This window comes from Mytilus edulis, unplaced genomic scaffold, assembly GCF_963676685.1.
Source record: "Mytilus edulis unplaced genomic scaffold, xbMytEdul2.2 SCAFFOLD_471, whole genome shotgun sequence".
In the NCBI taxonomy this organism is placed as follows: Eukaryota; Metazoa; Mollusca; class Bivalvia; order Mytilida; family Mytilidae; genus Mytilus; species Mytilus edulis.
Window position 1 is genome coordinate 8599 of NW_027267508.1, and position 25675 is coordinate 34273.

Genomic DNA, 25675 nt, shown 5'->3' on the forward strand with positions numbered 1-25675 from the left:
CTGTATTGTATGTTAACCACCGACGGTAGGTTTAGAAAAATACTTTTGATAAACGGTATATAGGAGTAGTGTTTTCCCTCTTAACCACCAATGGTAGGTATAGACAAGTACTGTTGATATACGGTATATAGGAGTACTGTATGTCATGTTAACCACCGACGGTAGGTATAGAAAAATACTGTTGATATACGGGATATAGGTGCACTGTATTGCATGTTAACCACCGACGGTAGGTATAGAAACATAGTCTTGATAGACGGCATATAGGAGCACTACATTGCATATTAACCACCGACGGTAGGTATAGAAACATAGTCTTGATAGACGGTATATAGGAGCCCTATATTGCATGTTAACCACCGACGGTAGGTACAGAAGAATAATGTTCATAGGTGCACTGCATTGCATGTTAACCACCGACGGTAGGTAGAGAAAAATAGTGTTGTTAGACGGTATATAGGATGAATGTATTGCATGTTAACCACCGACGGTAGGTATAGACAAATATTGTTGATAGACGGTATATAGAAGGACTGTATTGTATGTTAACCAACGACGGTAGGTATAGAAACATAGTCTTGATAGACGGTATATAGGAGCACTACATTGCATGTTAACCACCGACGGTAGGTACAGAAGAATAATGTTGATAGGTGCACTGTATTGCATGTTAACCACCGACGGTAGGTAGAGCAAAATAGTGTTGTTAGACGGTATATAGGATGAATGTATTGTATGTTAACCACCGACGGTAGGTATAGACTAATATTGTTGATAGACAGCATATAGGAGTACTGTATGGTATGTTAACCACCGACGGCAGGTAGAGAAAAATACTGTTTATAGACGGTATATAGGAGGACTGTATTGTATGTTAACCACCGACGGTAGGTTTAGAAAAATACTTTTGATAAACGGTATATAGGAGTAGTGTTTTCCTTCTTAACCACCAATGGTAGGTATAGACAAGTACTGTTGATATACGGTATATAGGAGTACTGTATGTCATGTTAACCACCGACGGTAGGTATAGAAAAATACTGTTGATATACGGGATATAGGTGCACTGTATTGCATGTTAACCACCGACGGTAGGTATAGAAACATAGTCTTGATAGACGGCATATAGGAGCACTACATTGCATATTAACCACCGACGGTAGGTATAGAAACATAGTCTTGATAGACGGTATATAGGAGCCCTATATTGCATGTTAACCACCGACGGTAGGTACAGAAGAATAATGTTCATAGGTGCACTGCATTGCATGTTAACCACCGACGGTAGGTAGAGAAAAATAGTGTTGTTAGACGGTATATAGGATGAATGTATTGTATGTTAACCACCGACGGTAGGTATAGACAAATATTGTTGATAGACGGTATATAGAAGGACTGTATTGTATGTTAACCAACGACGGTAGGTATAGAAACATAGTCTTGATAGACGGTATATAGGAGTGCTGTATTGCTTGTTAACCACCGACGGTAGGTATAGATGTAAATGATTTTTTGTTCCGACGTTGGAAAGTTCCGGGCGGAAAGAACTAACTAGCTGAAAAGTTCTGGAGGAACTTGTCAACTACTTACTATGTTCCTTCGTCTAGTTTAAAAGTTCCACCGGAATAAACTGACTGGTTGAGAAGTTCCAACGGAACATATGGACTAGTTACAATGTACTTTTTTGCCAAATTCGTCAAAACTGGAACTAACAAACTAGCCCAAAAGTTCCAGAGGAACTTATCAACCAGTCACAAAGTTCTATTTTGGAGAATGGATCCAAAGTAAAAGCGTAACATATTATCTTTGAAAGTTTTCAAAGGGAAAAAAAGATACTAGACACAAAAGTCAAACGGAACTTATCAACTAGTCACAAAGTTCCTCCTTCATTTGCGAATTAGCCCAAATTGGAAATAGCAAACTAGCTTAAAAGTTCAAACGGAACTTATCAACTAGTCACCAGTTCCTTTTATATTTGTGTTGTTACAAGCAATAACAACACTAAAATACAATAACCTGATTTTCATAAGTTATGTTTTATATAATGTTGAATCAGAATTTCATTTCTAGATAGTAGTTCATAACGGAATTTTCCAACTACTCTGAAAGTTCCCCACAATTTTGAAAAAAAAATTATTGAAAAATGTTAGAACATTAAAAACAAAAGTGAATAAATACCTTCTGTTATATGTTTTTTTTTCATATTATTACAATAAAAAAGGTTAGATGCTAAATACTGTTAGTTATATATCATGTATAAACAAACATGATTACGGTTCAAAATGCATGATTGGCATTTAAAAATGCCGTTTCACAGGAATGCAGGTTTCATGGTTCAGCACGAAATAACTAGTTGAAAAGTTCGGCCGGAACAAAGTAAGTAGCGGAATATATTGGCTGTTACATAGACAGGTACTGTTGATAAACGGTATACAGGAGCACTATACGTCATGTTAACCATCGACGGTAGGTATAGAAAAATAGTGTTGATAGACGGTATATAGGTGCACTGTATTATATGTTAACCACCGACGGTAGGTATAGAAAAATTCTGTTATACGTTATACAGGAGTACTGTATTGTATGTAACAAAACAACGGTAGGTAGAGAAAAACAGTGTTGATAGACAGTATATAGGAGGACTATATTGTATGTTATCCACCGACAGTACGTATAGAAAAATACTGTTCATGGATGGTATATAGAAGGACTGTATTGCATGTTAACCATCGACGGTAGGTACACACAAATATTATTGACATACGGTATATATGAGTACTGTTTTGCTTGTTAACCACCGATGGCATGTATAGACAAGTACTGCTGATATACGGTATATAGGAGTACTGTATGTCATGTTAACCACCGACGTTAGGTAGATAAAAGTGGTGTTGATAGACGGTCTATAGGAGTACTGTATTGTATGTTAACCACCGACGGTAGGTATAGAATTATTTTTTGGATATACGGTATATAGGAGTACTGTTTTGTATGTTAACCACCGACGGTAGGTATAGAAAAATACTGTTGATAAACGGTATACAGGAGCACTATATTGCAGGTTAACCACCGACGGTAGGTATAGAAACATAATGTTGATAGACGGTATATAGGTGCACTGTATAACATGTTAAACACCGGCGGTAGGTAGAGAAACAGGTTAGAAAGATAATGTTGATAGACGGTATATAGGAACACTATATTGCATGTTAACCATCGACGGTAGGTATACAAACATAGTGTTGATAGACGGTATATAGAAGGAGTGTATTGTATGTTAACCACCGACGGTAGGTATCGATAAATACTGCTGATATACGGTATATAGGTGCACTGTATTATATGTTAACCACCGACGGTAGGTATGGAAACAGGTTGGAAAAATAGTTTTGATAGACGGTATATAGGAACACTATATTGCATGTTAACCACCGACGGTAGGTGTAGAAAGGTAGTGTTGATAGACGGTATTTAGGAGTACTGTATGGCATTTCGACCACCGACGGTAGGTGTAGAAACATAGTGTTGATAGACGGTATTTAGGAGTACTGTATAGCATGTCGACCACCGACGGTAGGTAGAGAAAAATAATATTGATAGACGGTATATATAGGAGTACTGTATGGCATGTTAACCACCGACGGTAGGTATAGACAAATACTTCTGATAAACGGTATTAAGGAGTACTATATTGTATGTTAACAACCGCCAGTAGGTATAAAGAAGTACTGTTTGATAGACGGTATATACGAGCATTATATGGTATATTAACCACCGACGGTAGGTAGAGACAACTACTTTTGATAGACGTTATATATGTGGTATATATATGAGCACTATATTGTATGTTAACCACCGACGGTTGGTACACAGAAATACTGTTTGATAGACGTCATATAGGAGCATCATATTGTATGTTAGTCACCGACGGCAGATGCAGACAAACTTGATACAGCCTGTACACATATATGTATGATGAATTTATACAACACATTAGGGACTCCGTTTAATTGACATACTAAAGAAACTCTTACTTTGCCAAAGTGGTAAAAGACAATTAACCACATCTGATGAGTGAGGCACATTTAATATCTCCTGTGCAAAGATGAGTCTAAGCAAATATCAAGTCACTTAATGTTTGTGCAACCCCTTATATTGATAACAATATTTGATGTAGCTTCCATTGACTTTTTGAGAATTTTGAATCATGTGAAACTGCGAGATCCTGCTCACTGACTGCTCACTGATGACACCTCGCTGCAAGGGGATAATTGTAATAGTATAAAAATATGTAAGTGTTTGGTAAACATGAAAATTGTTGACTGATGACTCTGAAAATCCATCACACGTTAAAGCTGACTTGTATAAACCCTGAAACCAAATTTCAGAAATCCTTGTATTGCAGTTCCTGAAAAAAATATTGATGGGCAAACGGACTGACAGACGGAATTATGGATGGACTGAGGGATGGCAAGACAGACATAGATTTAAACAGTATGTCCACCCTTTTTTTAAACACATTACATTTGCAAACGGTATGCCAGTGTAAACCAAGATAGAAAAACTAAATAAACAATCAAATATCTTTTTTTCTTTTTAATAATATAACATCAGGAACGATAGAAACATAACATATAGTTTATGAACAAATATGACAGACCTTTCATCATGTTCATTAAACAAAGGAAAATAATGCAAAAATGATTTCAGTTAACAGACTTTAACATGTTTCAATAAGAGGCTATCAAGAGCATGAATTGCTCACCTGTAATTCAGATAAGATTTTTAAATGTTAGCAAAGTTGATGAACAAATTGTGTACAGTTGTCTTTAAAGGGCAATAACTCCTTAAGGGGTCAATTTACAATTTTGGTCCTATTAATTTCTTACTTTGCTGAATAGTATTGCTGTTTACAGTTTATATTTATCCCTTATATAATCAAGATAATAAAAATTAATTGCAAAATTGCCTTAACTACCTATTTAGTTGCAGCAACCCAACAATGGGTTACATTCGACTGAAAATTTCAGGGCTTATAGATCTTAACCAATTAAACAACTTTACCCCATGTCAGATTTGCTCTAAAAGCTTTATTTTCAGAGATATAAGCAAATAACTGCATTTGACAGTTATGTTCTATTTTAAGCCATGGCGGCCACATTGGTCAATGGATCAAAACTTCAGATAAAAATTATAAACTACATACCCTGAGGAACATTTAGTAAAAGTTTGAATGTATTTAGGTCAGTAGTTCAGAGGAAAACATTCTTGAAATAAATTAAAACGACAGACGACGAATGACGACAGACGCCAAGTGATGGCCCTTTGGGCCCTGGTGATCTAAAAACAAAATAGAGTACATGTTTAACTGCATTTAACATATCATAATGATCTGACAAAGCTGATACATGTAAATGGATTAATATCAAATACTTTAAAAAACAAATATAGATAAATTTTCATAAATTTATATGAAATAGTATATTAGGCAGCAACCATTTGATTTTCTGGGGGGGGGCTATGGTTTTTTTTGGAAAAAAAAGTTTGTTTCCAGTTTTTGGAGAAATAAATAATTTGTTTTTGATTCTGAGAAAAAAAAAATTGTTTGTTTCACCCTCAGCTGCCACTATATGTAATGCTAAAATTGAAAGAAAAAAATTGTTTTCGACTTGTTGCGAAAAAAATAGATTGTATTTCGCCGCAGGCGAAAAAAAAAGTTTGCACAGAAAAAAAACCCATAGCCCCCCCCCCCCCCCCCCCCCCCGAAAATCAAATGGTTGCTGCCTTATTTAAAATAATGCTTTAATACTTTTAATAACAGAAACCAAATTGTATATATCATGTTTATGAAATGGTACTGCGAATTCACTTACTTTCATGGCTACCAATTTTCTTGAAATAAGGAAAACTGACATGGTTGTGATTACTTCATTTGATGCTTTTGTCGAAAATTGGCATACACACCCTAAGGAAATTTGTCAACTTTTAATTTCGTTGTTCACCTTTACCCAAGACATCCTTGAAAATTGTTATCCAATGCATGCTGTTGAATCTACAGAACATGATGTGACAACAAAAACCGACTTTCTTATGTATGTAATTTCACTTGTTTTGTACGTATTTCAAATAATATACAACTTGTATCAAATGCAATAACTAAATTATATATCTATTGATTTTATTGTAATAGCACTGTCTAGGGACAGAATTACTGCTCAATATATACAAATTAGGTGGAGAGAGGTAACAAAAATTGTATCTTCAAACTTAGAATGTTGGATTTCAGATAAAATAGATTACTGCTTTTCTTGAAACTTTTTAAGTTGAATGCATATTGCTTCAGTTCAGATCAACATTGAATCAGTAAGATACATATATATGGGAACTACATTTCTGCTATATTGTGAAAATGAATACCACTTTCTTATAAGGTGTCCAGTTTATTATAAATTTGGTCTCATCTTTCTTCTAAACCTGTATTGTTCTTGCCTATAAAGCAGTACAAAACTACATTATTGATGTACTATACTGATTCTATGGTTACAAAGTCATTGTGCAAATACAGAAAATATGCTTGGTTAGGTACATCACATATTGTGACTTATCTTTCAAGCTTTCTAAGATATATTCACCACTTCCACATGGAAGGAATAATAAAGCAAAATTTACAACCTTCTTTACATATTAAAAGAGTTCAATAAATACTCTTATTCCATTAAAAAGGAAATAAACATGTTCTTCTGTATTAAAGTTTCTCTTTTAAAAATGATCATCTTCAAACTAGTCAGTGAATGAATATGTAAGACTTTGGATTTCTGAAAATTGTTTAAAACGTATGATCAAATTTAATCCAAATAAGTGACCATTAAATAGTTATCACAGGTATTGGCAAGTTCATTCTTAATATCATTTCATTATAAAAGATGGTGTCCATCCTTTTAAATTCTGAAAAAAGTGCTTGCCCATCTAAAAAATTATGTAAAAAAAAAATCGCAAACATAAAGTCTAGGCTACACAATATAAACATTACTGTTACATCTCAGTACATTACTGATTTAAGTTTTATCAATTTTATTTACATTCTTACACTAATTTGGATCATCCTACCAAACTTATACCGAAGCGTTTTTATGATTATAAGACAGTATCAGTATTATAGAGAAGTAAAATCCTGTTCATTTTCTCAAAAATGGACATAGGTTTTCTGCAAGTTAACATTACATTCACTCTGTGGTGACATTTTGTTTTAAATTTTAATAACTATTTTAAACTATTTCTTAATGAATTTGGACAGAAGCTTAATTTGAGTCAAAAGCTAGTATCTGGAAGGGAATGAATGAAAAATGTAGTTCCTGCTTTTCCTTACACTTCTTATAAATTGAAACAATTTCTCTTCCAGTTGTTCAAACATTTATCAGATCCTGGATTTTTACCAGAAATGGTCAGAAGTCTCTTACAATCAAAAATAAAAGAGGAAAATTGTCAATAATTTTCCCTACTTTTTTTAAGCCTGCGATTAACAGCAAAAGAGACACTGGGTCCGGCAGAACCTTTACAACTATTTATTATATGTTTCAACATTCTACAGTATTATGTTTCATAGTTAAGTAATGAGATTTTATAGCACTATAAATATCAAAATGACATAAACATAGATATTGTCTGACGATCACCCTATATTTATATGTCCATAAGTAAGAATTTCTAGAGCTAACAATATTTCAGAGTGTTGTATTATATCTATAATAACAGATATCAATATAATAGAATTGAATGTCAATTTGTATAATTAATGATAAAACTTCAACATCAATCCCATTTCACTAATTCCACCAATATCATTTTGTATATACATGTATATGTGAAATTAGTGTATACAAATAACGATATCAAGTACAATTTATATACATGCATCAATAGACAAGTACTGTATATCATTAAGTACATTTTACTCCTCCAACATTCAACATTGTTTTATCTCTAAAACTTCAAGGATATTCGTTGTACAGTGATCATGATTTAATTTGGGAATATTTGAGGGGATGTTTCATCAGTGACCCAGGGTATGTGAAACAGCTACTCAATTTATAAAACCTGTAGACAAGGATTATCATGTACTTTTCAATTCAGTATGTAATATGGAAAACCTTGTATTCAGAACAAAACAGTTTTAACAACAAAGTAATTGCATCAGAATTTTTTTCTGTTCTAGCTACAGCATTAAGCCCTAAATATACACAAGTCCCAGGAAATCTAACTTGATGAAAACTCAGAAGGGGATATCACTCAGCAAAAATGATTCTTTTTTTGTCATTCTTTGAATGATTTTCTTAATTTATATAAAGGATAATACTTAGATTGGTAATAAGTTCATATTTCACTATATTATATAATCTTCTGCTCATTAAAGGTACCAAACTGAAGTGTTATATATGTGTTATTATACTTTTTTTGGGTGCATATTTCATTGATTAAAACAGCAATTTTAAGGCTATGTGACCATGTTGAAAGAAAATGAAAATATGGTATTGTTATATCAGTGTAAATTATACATGTTATACTTGTTCAGCATCTACCTTGTTTTTTGAAAGACACTTTAAACCACAAAAAGAAGAATACATGCTTAATTACTTATAACAAATCTGAGATTCTTTACCTTGACATGTTGAAAAAAATCCATAAATGGCCAAATAATGATTTACAAAATCTAGATTGTAGCTTGATAAAAGACCTTGGAACACCTTCTGAGTTGTTTGTTATACACTACAGACACCTTAAATATCAAGAATCAATATATTCTGTTGAATAGAAGCAGTAAAGTTACAATTGTGTATCAATTTATACTGATATTTCTGCTTTTTTTGAGGAGTTACCTCCTCTTTTCAATGCCAATCTCCATGAGAATTTTAAATTGTGATTTCTTAATCGTCATGAAGTAAATTATGGGAGTTTTTTGGTGTATATTTGGGGTATAATGCTAAATATCAAAAGTGAAAAATATTCTGTTGCAAAAACTTTAAGGATTTACTTAGGGGATTTTAGGTGAGATTAAATAAATCAACAATTTCAAAAGTCGATACTTTCAGCTACTTAAGGATCAAAGTCAGCTGAAAAATATCGCGATTCTTTTCGAGATATTTGATTACCTATATATCTGATTTATATATGAATCTGAGATATATAAATCTGATTTATAAAATATTGCGGGAAAAAGCTGACTCGGACTTCTACCTTACATTTCCATCTACTCCATTTCGGTCTCAAATCAAAAGAAAGAAAATGAACAATCTGCTTTAATTTTGTTAAATGAACTTTTATGAGCTATTAATTAAGTCTTCTTTGAAAAGATAAATGGGTGTTATTGGGCACAATATATTACTTTGAATTGTATGGAAAACACTAAGGAATCCGAACATTTGACACAAATTCCTAAACCTCACCTTAGTACATCCTTTAGGTTAGTATCAAATTTATGCTAGATGGACTGCAATATAGCAATCTTTTTTTTATGTTTTGTTTTTAATATCACTTATTGACAACTAATTACATGAAAATTCCCCAAAATGACAAACATTTATTAAAAGTCCAATTCATTTTGATCTGATCTTTTTAATTTCTTTGTTCAGATCAACCTCTGAACTTAAACATTTCTCATTTGCAAACTCATAGGCACATCCAGTTTGTCTTTGATGTAGATATATAATCGCCTCCTTATGTAAAACATATGTAACATACTGGTCAGCCATCCTGAGATATAAAAAAAAAGAGAAACGATATAATTTTATCAGTATCCAATGGATTTTTAATGCATGACTATATGTGATATCAGCATTTATATACCAAATTATCAACGAAAAACAAATATGAAATACAGCAACCACTAAATTACAGTTTATATGCAGCTGGTTTACAAATATTATTTGGATGAAAACCTTCCCACTTACCTTGAATGGAGGCGTAACAGCAAGACATAAGAACAATCCTTTATAACTTACTGAACTCATCAGACTGGCAATCAGCAATTTAAATTAACAATAAAGTTAAACAATTAACCCAAAGAAATGGTTTAATAAAACAAATAATGAAAACCATGGTAGTAGACCGTAAGAATATAAACTCCACCGGATTTGTATTTCAACCAGAAATGTCTCTAAAATCTTCCACTTATTTATGCATCAATCTTCATAGGAAATGATTAGATACAAATTGTATGATGATGAAAAGGAATGCAGAATAGTAGCAGTTCAAAGGATGGAGGGGGATTATGGTTTGCTGAAAATAACATCTGTGAAAATAGAATTTAATTTGATTTTGCAAATGTCATAATCAAAACATGAAAAAAGTTGGACATTGTTGGACATTAAATATCCTGGGTTACATGTACCAAAACAATTTCTAAAATTTAGTATCTAGCAAATATTAAGAAACTCACAGTATTAAAGGTATGAAATAAAATTCATAAGAATATCTATTCCATCACATTCAGCTGCTCATAATTAGAATTGTCTTTAGGGGATAATAACAAGTTGTATATAAATGACCATACAGTATCATGATTTCATTCAATTCAATATTGAAGCAAATTATGATTAAACTTACATCTTATATTGGATAAAAATATGTTGAAGCTTGCTATTCCTTAGGTTTATTATTCGTCTCCCGCCAAACCTGAAAGGCTCTTTATGGTTATACACCAGGTTTTGAATAAGATATTTATGAAGAGCAGCTACAAGCTGTAATTAAAAACAAATTAAAACTTATAAATCCTTCGTCATTGTTAATTAATTTGTAGTAGTGATGCATATAAATTGATTTCTTTTTCACGAGGTCTAAATGCATTTTTCAGTTTGCATGTCAAGGTTGTTACCATTGCTATGTATAACTCTGACAGTTTTTGTGGGGAAAATACATATATGTAGTTGTTCAATTCAGTTTCCTGTGTTACTCCTTTTCTGTTCAAAGACATAATTGTTCATCTGTTAAAAGATGTAATTTTGTAGCATTTCTTTTCGGGGGAAGACCACTGTCAGTCTTCTTCAATTATTGTCAGTTTATTATTTCACTTCTCCTATCGGGTATGCCCTAAACATTTAAGGCAAAAGAAAAAAATTAGAAAGAGAAGACTAAAAATTGTTGTTATTGAATCAGGCCTTGTTTCCAAGCATATACATATATCTCTTTAGTGTTGTCAAATCGAACAGTTTTGACTAACAGGCTACTTGGTTAATCGGTGACCAATTAAGAGCTTAACTGATACATTAACATGATGTTTGAAGGTCTTCTGTAAAGTACCCTACAAATGAACGTTTTAAAAAATACAATAAACAGATTTTTGTCCTTTGGCCTTATAAGACTTGTCTGTGAGGATTCCTGGAACAGTTTGAATAATACTACTGTATCTACTATGATGTCTGTAATAACTTCAGATTGAAAAGTTATTAAAACAAAGTTCTTAAAAATGTCTGAAACCGATTATTCTTTCATTTTCTCGTGATGTCACAATAATAGTGTGGAGTTTCTTGATTTTAAGAGTTTAAGCATGTTATTTGTACTATCATGTATACATGAACTCTGTTCAGCATTTTTCACATTAATTATGTTCACCATTCACTTACGTTAATTATGAACTGCACTTTTCTTTTAAAAATGTAAATGCGTTGATATTTAAAAGAAAAGTGCGGTTAGTAATCAACAGCAACTCAACACTGACATTTTAAGTATGTACCCCACTAGATCAGTGACTCCAATCTTAATTGCCTTGGATTGACAATTTTCTTCAAGTAGTTCCATCATCATTTTCTCTGGGGTTTCTACGCCTTATTAATCCTGGATGCCGTGAAACAACCCATTTTAGATGAAAAAGGCATTAAAACACACATGATCAATAAACGGTTATTTAAATCATGAACTCATACCTTTCTATTTAGTACTTCTGAGCCAAATGCAAATGTTCTTCTCTCTCTATTATAAACTGTTTGGGGAGCACTGACAAATTCATGATGGCGCACATGTTCCACTTCCTCACTAAAAGCAGTAACAGAAACTCAGTGATTAATCGAATACAATAATATAAGAGGGTTGGTGTTTGAATAATAAGATCTACAAACTAAAATGGAGTGAACTATTTCTATATAGTTTTTCGATTATGCTTTAATCTAAACTAACTTTTTGGGGAGTAATACATATTTTGATCTGTTTTATAAAATCAACTACATGCAGTACAAGTCCTCCTGGCATAATTTTATTTCTTGCAGACATCTGGGTCAAAATCAAATCCAGAAACATTAGCTTCTGTTTTCTATAGAATATTTCAGTTTAAAAAATAGGCGGATGACAGTAAATTGACATTCAAACTTATTAAATTAAAATTAAGAAACACAAAAACCAAATGCATTTAACTGTCCGAGACTATTCAAATTTTCTCCTAACACCATTTGCGAGTATTGTCTTCAGGAAATGATGATAGACAGTCGGAAGGGGACAATAAATGGCTGACCTGTGCTAAGAGAGAGCCATAACTCTTGCACGTAAAAGACATCCTCGTAGATTTAAAAAAGACCACGCTAATGTCGTTACAAGGCAGCATTCACACCTGCAACGTGGAAAGGATTTAATATAAGTTTTTATAACTTGTTTCCCACTCGACTATAAATAAATGTGTTTAAAACTAAACGGTTCAAACAAAACAAAGTAAAATATGAAATAAGAAATGTTTGCCTGTTGAAAAATTAAGAGTATGCTGACGTTTTTTTAAAAGCGTCTGTGACTAAAATAGCATCGAAAATTCATGAAAATGGTAAGTGGTTCATAATGGAATACTAATGAACCAAATGGTTGTCACCGTGATTTAACTGAACATAACAGATTCTTAATAATTGCATGCATGTAATTGTTCAACTTATAAGTAAAGTCTCACCATTTACTGTCCTCACAGCTCATAATTTCATACATGTGTTTCTGTATTCTCAATCGCTAAAAAGGCAAAAAATAACAAATAAAAACTGAATATGTATGTCATTAAACCTATTCAAAACCACAACATCCAAACCGGTCTATTTTATCAAACTGGACTTGTGCCTTATCTCACCAATGCCACTCTTAAATATTGTAGCATTCAAAAGGTTTTACCAATTATTTTTATACAATTAACTTAAAGGTCTTACATTTTTTTTTTACACTTACAACATTTTATATTTGCTACAACTAAGTATATGAGCAATAACCTAGAAATTTACAATTGTCAATCACCCTAATACTATACTTATAATTAAGATATATGAAATTACACTTACTTCGAAATCTGCAAATTCCAGGGTGAAATCTGGAATAAAAGAAATAGGAACGGTGATTTGTCTTCTTACATTTTGATTATGAATAGATTGGTTTATTTCTCCCCTGTAACTAAGTGTGTCATTGTAAGTCATGAAATATACAAAAATCATTAAAATAGGAATTATTATGTGTACCTTGAAATAATTACACTACATCACTAAAGTGCAAGTTTCCTAAGTGCACGAAAAAATTTGTACCAAAGAAAATACAAAATACCAACTGCAGCATATTGAGTAAATGCTTAGTTGTTTTACTTTCTATTGTTATAAAAGAATTAAAAATAAGCATCTTATAAATGAACATGGAACAATACCTGCAAGTATAATTTAATACTCTGTGAAAGAAGAGAATGATGAACATTACAATGATTACAATGATTACCATCTTCAAATTCCACTTCACTTTCATCGTCAGTAATGGTATAATTATTTTTATCCTCATCATCTGTGAACCCCTCCTTATCTGATGTATCCAAATTGTCTCCAATTTCATCGCCATCATCCATTTGCTTACATGGAAAATCCGGTATTTCTTCAGTTACCTGCAAATTATATAACATTACAATGTTTTGTTTCTTATTATGTATTTCAATCTGTACACACTTGGATGGCGAGTTGTCTAATTTGCTCCTCATACCACATCTTCTTATTTCTTATACTGTTTAAGTGGATTTATTGTTTTCACTTGATTATAGCAGACCAACAGTTTTTGTAATTAAAAGTTTTCATATTTCATGTATATCAAAAGATTTGAAGCTTCTTATTTAGTATGGGCTTTGCTCATTACTGTTGGCAATCTGAATTATTAAGTCACTATAAATCTTACTTTACATCTGGAATTGTTTTTCTCTGGTAGACAGTTCTGTCATTGATAATCATATCAAATAGTCTTTTGCTGAAGTGTTGCTGTAATACTAATAATTAAAGAACCTTAGTGAGAGCACTCACATACACCACGTCCCCACATTTTCACTGGAGAAAAAAAAAGAACAGGAAAAAAAAATGTATAAGAAAAAAAAAATCATAATTTCCTGTCAATATGCACATCTACATGGTATGTCCTTATTATCTACAACGTTTCGTTGTGCGGTCTCAGAGGAGTTGCAATGACAAACTGTTGCCGAGGTATATAAGTTGAAAGGGTTGTAACTCCTAGAAAAAAAATGGAATCATAATTTCTTGTCCATTTATAGCAATTTATTGAACTCACCTCAGATTCCTCATCCATTTCTACACTGTAACGTTTTCTCTTTACTGCTTTCGCAGGTGACAACTGAAATTAAAATTAGCAGAATCTTCTGAATAACATTCATTTTATAAAATCAGTCTATATATAAAATATATATATATACCCTGATTAAAAACCGAACATCAGAATTGTAACCCTGTATAAGAGAATGTATGAATGGTCAAGTTAGTTGACTCATGTTTGTAATCACCTTTGACAGTTTAATATGTTTGCACAATACAGCTTGTTTACATCTTAAACACATATATTACATATGAGAGAAATGAATCAATAGAAATGGGTATACTTTTGGATTTAATGTGACATCCCATCCTTAAAACACCTGATGATGGTTAGTACAATTACGAATGGTTCCTTTTTATATGCCTAATAATTATCATTAAAAAATATCCACAGATACCTCAATTTCAGTTAAATTTAAAAGCATTCATTTTCCTTTTGGTGGCATCTTTGTAGAATACAAAAATAACTGATACATCATCACACTTCAGGTGTCATTCCATTTTATATATAAAGGTGAACTAATAATAAGATAACATAAACAACAAAATATTTCCATATTTAAAAAGTACCTGCTTGTATTATCATTCTCCAGGTTCATCATAAGAACCAAAATAATTGAATCAAAATTGTATTTTTGCATTCAATTTAGAAAAACAATATTACAAGAAACCTTTGACCTTATTTTCAAGTAGATTTTACTAACTTCGCCCTAAACTACCTTCAACAACAACTTTAACATCAGATTGCAGTTTGTTTCCATGATCATTGAACATCATCATGCACTTAGGTTGAAGTTGATGTTACTACATGTACTAACTAATCCCCCTAAAACTTCAATTTACCCATAAACTACACCAGACTGGGGAACCGGAAGATGAACAAACAGAAGGATGAACAGACAGAAAATAAATGCCCCAAAAATCTGTCGTAAGTGGATGAGAAACTGCATTGAAGTGATGAAATACAATCAGGTGGGGATAATTATGTGTCACATGGAAGTAGTTCCACTCAATGAACACTAATTATTTTTAGTTGTTGAATTTGTCAGGGATAAAATACTAAAGGGATATCATTTTGTATCAAGCAGTGAGTTCATATAAAAGTGTTACAAGAGAACACCTTGAAAATTATACAACTATCATATTTTTACATAAATTGTTCAACTTTCTTAACCTTCATGACTAGACAACAACATTTCATTCATATCTTTCAACTGTGAGAAGTATACTGAGTGCCCTCAATTTAATAAAGATTTTAATGGTAATTACCTCACACTCTGGACAATGGAAATCAAATGGTTTTATTGAATGTTCGGCATATCTTAAACAATGTGGATGAAAGTTCCTTTCACATGTCGCACATGACCAATATGACCTATAAATAAACAATAATCATACTCATTCTTGATTTCATTCCTCTGGGTTACTCATTTTAAATAGGCAAGAATGAGGCTTATGGCATCCATATAAAATGAAGCACTTGATTACTTTTCAGAAGACAGTCAATACTGTTCTTTCATTTCACTATCAAGTGTTTATCCTTTATTGATATACATGTAGTTAAATGATTGTATGTTTTAAAATCATTGCTAATTTATGTTTTATTATGATGTTTGTCAATCACTTTCAGTACATAAGCATGGTAAAATAAATATATATATTGATATGTCAGCTGATTGTCAATGTCATGGATTCACCAGCCACTCACAGTTTGAACTGTTCCAATCTTCAACTGTTCTTCTTAAGAATGAATTACCCACAGTCAGATCATGTACATGACATCATTCAGAAATGATTTCGCTATTTTTTCTATAAATGAATTTTATCATATACTTAAGACAAAATTTTTTTTTTAAAAATGGGGTCACCCTCCTTTTAATCTCACAATGTGCCCTGAAAGAAGTATGCATTTTTTAAAAAATACTTTATTTCTATTGAACTATTACGAGAAAAAGAGGCAGTATAATAATCATAATAAAAATAAGATTTTTTTTTACAGAAATCGCTTTAATTTTACAGTTGTTTAGTTTAGGTACTATAAATACAGCTTATTTTAAACAACTGTGGTGTAATAATTTAAATTTGTTATGAAATATTTTTTTTGTTAATTTTTACAGAAATTTCAGTACCTTAATAAAATACATTGAAAATACAATAGAAGACAGCCGTGGTGTAGTGGTTAGTGCATCGGACTACTAACACAAAGGTTCCTGGTTTCGATTCTCGTTTGGGATGAAAATTTCAGGAACTCATGTTTCGGCTCTCCCTTGACACAATCTGCGAGTATGGTCTTGAGGAAACGATAATAGTCCGTCGGAAGGGGATGATAAATAGCTGACCCGTGTTAAGAGAGAGCCATATCTCCTGCACGTTAAAGACACCCTTGTAGATTTCGAAAAAAGAGTAGGCTTATGCCGCTACAAGGCAGCACTCGCAAAGTGGAAAGGGATTAATATAAGTTGCAAAACTTGTTTCACAATTCACTATAAATAAATATGTTTAAACTAATAAAATACATTGCCTGTCTTCAAAAATATTGATAAAAAAATTAATACATTGAAGACCTATTGGTGACCTTCTGCTGTTGTCTGTTCCATTCTTAATTTTACTACTTCTTGGATGTAATTATGCTGTATATAATATTATAACTAGATTTTGTAAAGCTACTTACCCTTCAACTGTTTTGTTGTTGCAAATGCATTCATATTTTCCCCCAATTTTGTAGGATGGAAAAATGAACGATTTCTGTCTTTTCTGAAATAATTAATGTATGGATAGTTATGATTACTGTACACCAACTTATTTTCACGGATACTTTATTTCGCGTTTTACACTTTATGGTCAACTTCACGTGTATTTATTTTCGCAATTTCCTAATCAAGTTTCTGTACTTCAGTAAGCAAAGACACAAGGTATACAAAATCAGGACGATTTCAATTTGTACTCACGAAAGCCTTGAAAAAAAAAATCTCTCGCGAAAAATAAGTTGGTTTACAGTAAAGATGCAGTTCAATTTACCGCAAATGTACATGTTCGCACAGTATGCACCACAACCAACCTTGTATTTCATTCATATGTATCTTTAACATTACATTTTGAAAGATGTTTTCCCATTCACAAATACCTTAAAGACATGTTTTCGTGTACAAATATCAGTTTAATACAGCAGAATTTAATGTTTCTTAAAATAACTTACTTACTGTTACTGTAAACCAACTTATTTTGGCGAATAATTTATTTCTCATTCAGCCTTTACTAACCTTCTATGCAGCAATTTAATTTCGCAATTTTCAAATTGTTTCATGTAGTGAAATAATGACAGGAACATGTTTTACATATTCCCACCGATTTATATTCATGTTAATTTTCTACTCCTGAAAGTAGCCGAATGTAATGGTGTGCTAAAAATTATAAGAAATCATACATAAAAATGCACCATGTGTTTTCATCATGTCTGGAAGTTAAACAGTATGTCATGTAAACCTTTAGTAATGTTCAATTGAATGTTTCTAGTGAAAATGAAACATTACAGCAGGATTCATACTTTTACAGTAAAAGATTTGTGTCAGCAGGTATCAAAGTGAAAAGTTTTTTTCTGTTGGTATTCAACAATGGTTATACCTCATTTCTTATTTTGTCATATCAATACTGATCATGCCTGCTCTTTATCTTCCGTGAAAGTGGTTTCATTCATCAAATTATACGGTAAAATCTGTCATTATTCAATGAATTTGTTTTTATCAATATATCATTTCTATGTCATATAGCAATATTGTCTTTGATTGATTTGAAATAGTTTCTGCAAAAATATACTTTTAATTTTTGACATTTTCAATAATGATGAACTTATTTTATTGGGAATACCTTTTTCGGATTTGTACGGGTGTTATACCACCTTGTACAGCTTTCAGCAGGTGCTCCAGACTGAAAAAAAGAAGAAAATGAAGATATTGAAATTAGGGACTGAGGTAAAAATTCAATAAATGGACATGAAAAACTGTCTATCTGTAAATTATCAATTCTAAAAATTAACTTGTAATATTATACGCAAACTGGAGGCTTTATCAAGCCAGTGTTTTATTGACTGCAATTTTGTTGAATATGATGCATCAAGAAATTATTTTTTCTTTAAAATATACTCATGCATGTCCAAACATGCCATTTACAGTTTAATACAATACTTTCTTGAAAAAAGGGAATACTATACAAAGTGATGACCATGCACTCCACTCAAAAGTATCTGTATTAAAATAAACTCAATGTAGGACTTTCTTTGAGATATCATTGTCTGTGTGAAACTATTGATGTCCCCGTAGATGGAAAGTCTTATTTTAAAATACTAAAATATGACAATTTGAGCACAAAGGTCAAAGGTTCAGATCAAATGGTAGCTCCTTAATCAGCATTATATGACATTTATTTTTACTATAAATTTAAAACTAACCTTTACTCCCAAGGTTTAATATTTAACAAACTTCATGCAACTATCTCCCAATAGAGGAAATGTTTATAAGAATCAAAATCCTGACCACATGCACACCCTCAATATATGTACAAATATACAACAAAGTGGAAACTTCCAAGGGTTCTGTAGGAGGTTATGCAGAATATCTCTATACCCATTATTATACAAATTGAAGGTTGGACAGACAGACGGATATGGAGCTAAACAAGTCCCAGAACTTTCAGCTGCAGGGTATAATAACCTTAAAAATTTTCAATAAGAATTGAATACTCTAAGGTGACTTTTTTACCTGGTCTTCCTGATGCCCAAGGTCATTTTCATTTTCTTTCAATTCTTGTGCTGTACTTTCTTTCACTTTTTGGGCTGTACTTTCTTTCAATTTTTGGGCTGTACTTTCTTTCACTTCTTGGGCTGCACTTTCCTTCACTTCTTGGGGTGAACTTTCTTTCACTTCTTGGGCTGTACTTTCTTTCGGTTCTTGGGCTGTACTTTCTTTCACTTCTTGGGCTGCACTTTCCTTCACTTCTTGGGGTGAACTTTCTTTCACTTCTTGGGCTGTACTTTCTTTCACTTCTTGGGCTGCACTTTCCTTCACTTCTTGGGGTGAACTTTCTTTCACTTCTTGGGCTGTACTTTCTTTCGGTTCTTGGGCTGTACTTTCTGTCGCTTCTTGGGCTGTACTTTCTTTCGCTTCTTGGGCTCTACTTTCTTTCGCTTCTTGGGCTGTACTTTCTTTCGCTTCTTGGGCTCTACTTTCTTTCACTTGTTGGGCTCTACTTTCTTTCACTTGTTGGGCTGTACTTTCCTTCACTCCTTGGGCTGTATTTTCTTTCACTTCTTGGCCTGTACTATCTATTGGTCATAACATAAGATATAATAATCTATCAAACTTTGAATCAGCTTTAAATCTTATAAGCTGGAACGCATTGACTGTAGACACTTTATTTGATAATAAATTATGTGAAAGAATTTTAAAATTAATAATGTATCATGCTCTTTAAATTATGATCCCCTATTCTATATTAATGTTAGCTTTTTCCATGGATTCATTGTTTGAATTGCTAAATGCTATTTAAGAATTGAATGCTTCTTTTTGTAACTTCATTGGGGTATAAAAGCGTTGACCGAAGTACATTTTGTATGAAGCGTGGAAGCGCTTCATACTAAAAATGTGCGCATGGTCAACGCTTTTACAACCCTATGAAGTTACAAAAAGAAGCATTCAATACTTATAATGACTTTTTTTTAGCAATGATCATGAAAACACGAATTTTATTATTGTTTCATTTAATTCACCTGTGCACTTCATTGTGGGACCACGTCCTATCATGAATGAAAAGTTTTATTGAGCAATGCAATTGCTTATGGAATAACACGTGATGTGCAGCTAGCCAATCAGAATAAAGTTTCAAAATGAAACATACATCTAATGTAATTATTCGGTAATAGCTGGTTTGTCTTTCATATTATGAACATTTTTGCCATTCTATTTCTTTGGTCTTATTGACATGGACCATACAAAATATTACATAATAAATCTTATATGATTTGTAAGAGTATACGTTGAAATGAATGGTCGAAAGATCTTCCTGTAGTTCTTCTTCCCGTTGTTTACTTTTCAATAGACAACGTTGTTCGACTTTTCCTTGTTACAATGTTAACAAGATGTCAGTGATAATAACACAATCAGGATCGACCCTACATATATTTTTAAATGGTATATCTTTAAATGAAATAATAAACACATATTCCTTTGGAAGATGGGAAGAGTTTTTGTACTTATATTTCATCAGAGTACACATTTCTAGTACTACATATTTTTGCATTTAACATCAAATATGGTCATACACCAGGCCAATTCAATGACACACATTTCTATGCAGCAACATTCCAGCAGCGTTTGCATTCGACGTATATATGTCCCATTTGATACCATATTACCGTGCATGTATTTCCTATCCTGATTTCCTTCATAGACGGTTGATGCTCATAAGGAAGCTATTAAACCAAGAGTTCCAAATGGTGAAGTTGAAATCATCCCTTTCTAAATTGTACAGACGCCATCACAAGTTGGTTGAACGTTATGGAAAAACCATTTCATATGATATCCAATATGTTTCTTAAGTTCTAACTACAATCCCCTACCCTTTTTATGAATGTGACCTACCGTATTATACTATTTACCGTGTTTGTAATACCATGAGCAACATGACGGGTGTCACATCTAGTGCAAGATCTGCATACCATGCTGGACCACCTGAGATAACATCGAGTTTTTGATGAGGTTCATGTTGCTCAGTCCATTTTGTTTCTTGTGTACTATTTTTTTTATTCTGTTTGTCTTCTTTCTTAGCCATTGAGTTGTCATTTTATTTTAGATTTGTGAGTTTGACTGTTGATGTGGTGTCGTTTGCCCCTCTTTTGATATACAAATTAAGTGTGATAGACGTTATGAGTTTTAAAGGAGTTATGAGGATCAAATGCCTTTTTGAATGAATTTATTGTTGTATAAAGTGGAACAAGTCAATCACAAATGTAACATAAATTTTCGAAGTCAAGTCTTTATATCAAATTCCTGAATTAAGGCGTTCAATCCTGTAGGGAATGATGGAAATATTTGATTATTTCATATTTGATTTCTTCAGGATTTTACCCGATTTAAATTTATTCAACTGACATGTCTAATGGTATATCTTATTAAATGAAGGCAATTTTAAATTCCAACTGGAAACGTAAATATGTAACAGAAATATTTTTCAACTGAATAAGTTTTTATTTCTGATTAAATAAATTATCATATCTCTTTAAATTAAAATTACCTATTTGTAACAGAAGAAATGCCCCTAGCCTCCTACGATAAATGATTTTATCCTCTGCTGTTAGATGAAACTTCAAACTGAGTCCACTCAGAAAATTTTCTGCAAACTGAAATATAATGAATTCATTTTTACAAGGTAAAAAAAAAAACAACATATAAGGAAGAATTGGCTGTTTTCAATTTATTTGGAGATACAATTTTTGCTATTCAAAGTTTTCCATTATCTTTTATAGTTTTCAATATAATTAGAAGAAACTGAGGTGATAAAAATCATCGTTATGTGCGTTAACTCCTACAAAGAACAAGTCATTATATGATGTTAGCCATTGTAACCAGTTTGTAGACCGTAGTTACCCTAATTATGTTTGTTAATAAGGTACAAGAACTTCTTGAAATAGTGCTACATAAATTATGAAGAAAAAAATGAAGAGATCATTTTGATGGCTACTATTTATGAGTCTTACAGTTTGTAATATGCCATGCATAACTTTTTGTTATGATAATGGCCATTATTGTTTAAAGGGAGTTTACTTTTATTCTTTAAACCATCAGTCATGAAATATATTGCACTAATTATAAATAACCAAGACACTCATATTAGTTATCATTCTTGTTTGTTTCATAAAGGCACAGTTACTTTTAAAATGTAAATTCCACATGAGATTCCGTCTGTCTGCTTGGCATGTGGTCGTGTTTCAACCTGCCATGTATCTGGAGGATTGGCATCAATATGTTGTTGATATCTCTTCTGGAGGAAACACCTAAAAGTGAAATTTACAAACTGAGTTTCATTGGTAGGTAAACCTAATTAATGTCACCTTTTCTATAGCAAGATTGTATGCACTTAATCTTAATTCACACAGAGATGCCCTTTGTAATGTGTTGCTTAAACATGTTAAAACATCAACATAAGAAGTAGGCAGATTTGAATTATGAACATGTTGATAAAATTGCAGTTGTTAAATACTGGGTAGATAATCAAAGATGTGAAAATCCTACTTTGTTTAAAGTAAACTTCAGTTTCTTTGACTCAGTTTATTTTTTTCAGTTGTCTAAATTTTGTTTTAAACCAGTGTGTTTTCAGACCTAAAAATATGTTCAAAAATTTAATACATGAAAAAATGCTTTTTAACACAATGGTAGCCTTTGAAGATCACCTCTACAAGCAACATTAATTGTTTTGAAAGGAACACATAGAATTTCATTTATGAACTTCATATGGAATGTTCATATTCCATAGAATTATTTTTTACACTGTATTTAAATACCAGAAATTTCCCATATTTCATTAACATAGACAGATATACAGCTATAAAACAAGTAATTAAGTGAAACCTTTACACAAAATAACCAGTCTTTCTAATTATCTAAATAGTAGACCATTTTCATATTATTGACTTCTGAATCTGGGTTCTACAATTTTTAGACTGTTACCGTAAGCTACTCTGTGGTAGGACATTCTGGAACAAGGTCAAATATGAGCAACCAAAAACAGTACAATCAAGTACGTAATTGGTGGATTTCTTGGGGAAAGTTGAAAGTCACCTGCTGAAAACATGTAAATTCTGGAGTCAATATAGTCAGCCTTATGAAAATGGTCTCATAAAAGTTCCTTTTTTATACATAAACAGGAAACAATAAATCTACATCTGATTTGTAAAAAGAATTGTAAGTATCAAATGGATTAACAACAAAATATAAAAGTAACATGTACAGATATGGTTTTCTTGAAAGCTAATAACTGAGATTAAATTTCCTTCCTTGAATAGGTTCAGATACTGTCCTCTCCAATTTTTCATGCTGTTTTCACCGTTTTAGATCATTAAGATAAAGAAAGAAAAAAAACTTTTGAAGAGAAAATTGTATTCATTTGTTCTGAATTTCCTACTGTCATGTCAGGAAACAGGCGATAATGCCTGATGTTTTTACTTATAATGTGCACAACTTTCTGCAAATTTTTGAAAAAGAAGGATAAACTTTGTTGGAGCTACCATTTCTTTTCTGTGTTAAGGGGGGGGGGGGGGGGGGGGTAGGGGGTAAAAAAAATTGTTCTGCCTTCTTATTTTCACTGTATTGTTCCTGCCTTTTTCTGTATAAGTTTATCACAACTTTTTAACACAAATTTTTCATCTTGCCCTTGTTTTTTTTTACTTATTACTCGTCCTCCCATTTTTCAAGTCCCCCCTCTACCTCATAAAAATGCAATGGTAGCTCCATCAGACATCCTCTAAAAAATTAATCCTCCAATCTCATCTCTTATTGTAAATTATTTAAAACCTCAGGAGGCTTTATGGTTCAGATTTGTAAATATAACTGTTTCTAGTGGAGAATTATCAAAACACACTTGATGCAGTGGTTGAATCTATCGTTTTCAAACTTATCTGTCATTTCATTAAAATTAAGCTCAGATTGTATCAAGAAATCTATACCAGTATCTATAATTTACATAAAGAGTTAGTAAACAAAAGTGATGCAATAACCATCAAGATGTATCATTTTCTTTTTAACAAAAATAAGTAACATTAAAGCAAATGAAAATGTGTTCACTGTCACTTACTGCCAACCCCTCTGTAAACGTCTTTCAGAAAGACAAGTTTCACCAAGAGGATTCAAATATACTAAAACCTTCTTTTTCGGTTGAATTATCTATATAAAATTAAGATATCTGTAACTGTTATGTGTTTGTGTTAAACCGTTAGTCTATATAATATTTCACCTTTTTCAATTCTTCACAGCTTTTTTGAAACAAAATAAAATTGACATATCTGCATAGCCGCATCTCCCACATCATGGAAAAATTTGACAGTGAAATGTATATAATTTACAAGTCTCTGGGTGGCTTTGACCCTTGTCAAAGAACCCTTGAACTTGAACATTTTACATATTTATACGGAGTAGCAACATGCAAAGGTTAGTCAAAATCCCTTAGCAGATGTAACAGTTTGATGTGTTTAGGACGAAAAGAAGGATAGATGGACAAAGGGAAATTATAAAGGTGCATATAAATTCCATATCCCTTCAAAGGTCTAATACTCCCTATACGTATTTATCAAATTTGAACTATTCGAGAAATTGTACAGAATTTATTATCTTTGTTTCCAATACAGAAATACTTGGCATGAGTCAAGTTTAATCCTGTCCAGTACTATAGATAAAATATCACATAACATTTCATTGCGTATAATCAAATAATAACCATCACTGGAAGTGAACCAATAAAATTTTCACCCCTTTCAAAAAGAAAATGTACAAGGTTTTTACCATGAAAAATGTCTAAAATATTCTATATAAACATCAAATACAAAAAATTGTGGTGTTTGTAATTATGTAATAACCCAAGATATATTTTTCATGACTGAATTTTTTTTTGCAATGTAACAAAGGATTTACTTTCCTACAACTGTCAAATTCCGGTAGGCACTTAAAGTTAACCATCGAGGGACGTTAACTACCGAGGGTAGTAATGAATATTCATCTTTACCGGATGATTGACAGCGATGTAAATAAAAACATGAGAGTGATTACCGTATGTTAACGTCATATCAAATTAATTAAATTTAATTGTTAGAAATACTCTTTTCTGCTGAAAATTAAAAAAATAAATAAAATTGAATGGAATGGAATGGAATGGAATGGAATTGATCTATGTACAATACATTAAATATTAGCAATTAGAATTAGACGGTAGACAAGAATATTTTCCCTATTGATTCTTTTTTGCATGCCTATTTGATTATATTATAATGCACTAATTGTTTTGATACTGTTTAATGTTTAAATAAGACCTATATGTGAACCATTTATGCACTT

General features: G+C 32.0%; 1 protein-coding gene across 1 annotated transcript; it reads right to left on the reverse strand.

The window, feature by feature from the left end:
- Positions 1-5748: 5748 nt before the first annotated feature.
- Positions 5749-23324, reverse strand: LOC139505569 (probable inactive protein kinase DDB_G0270444). The gene is made up of 14 exons (XM_071295082.1): positions 23300-23324; positions 22503-22669; positions 21867-21972; positions 19337-19899; positions 18447-18506; positions 17254-17336; positions 15852-15957; positions 14542-14604; positions 13714-13873; positions 13293-13321; positions 12917-12972; positions 11916-12024; positions 10600-10733; positions 5749-9747 (listed from the first exon to the last, which is right to left on the reverse strand). Exons 1-14 carry the CDS (start codon positions 23322-23324, stop codon positions 9591-9593), a joined length of 1818 nt encoding a protein of 605 aa, XP_071151183.1. The 3' UTR covers positions 5749-9590.
- Between the last annotated feature and the right edge of the window lie 2351 nt (positions 23325-25675).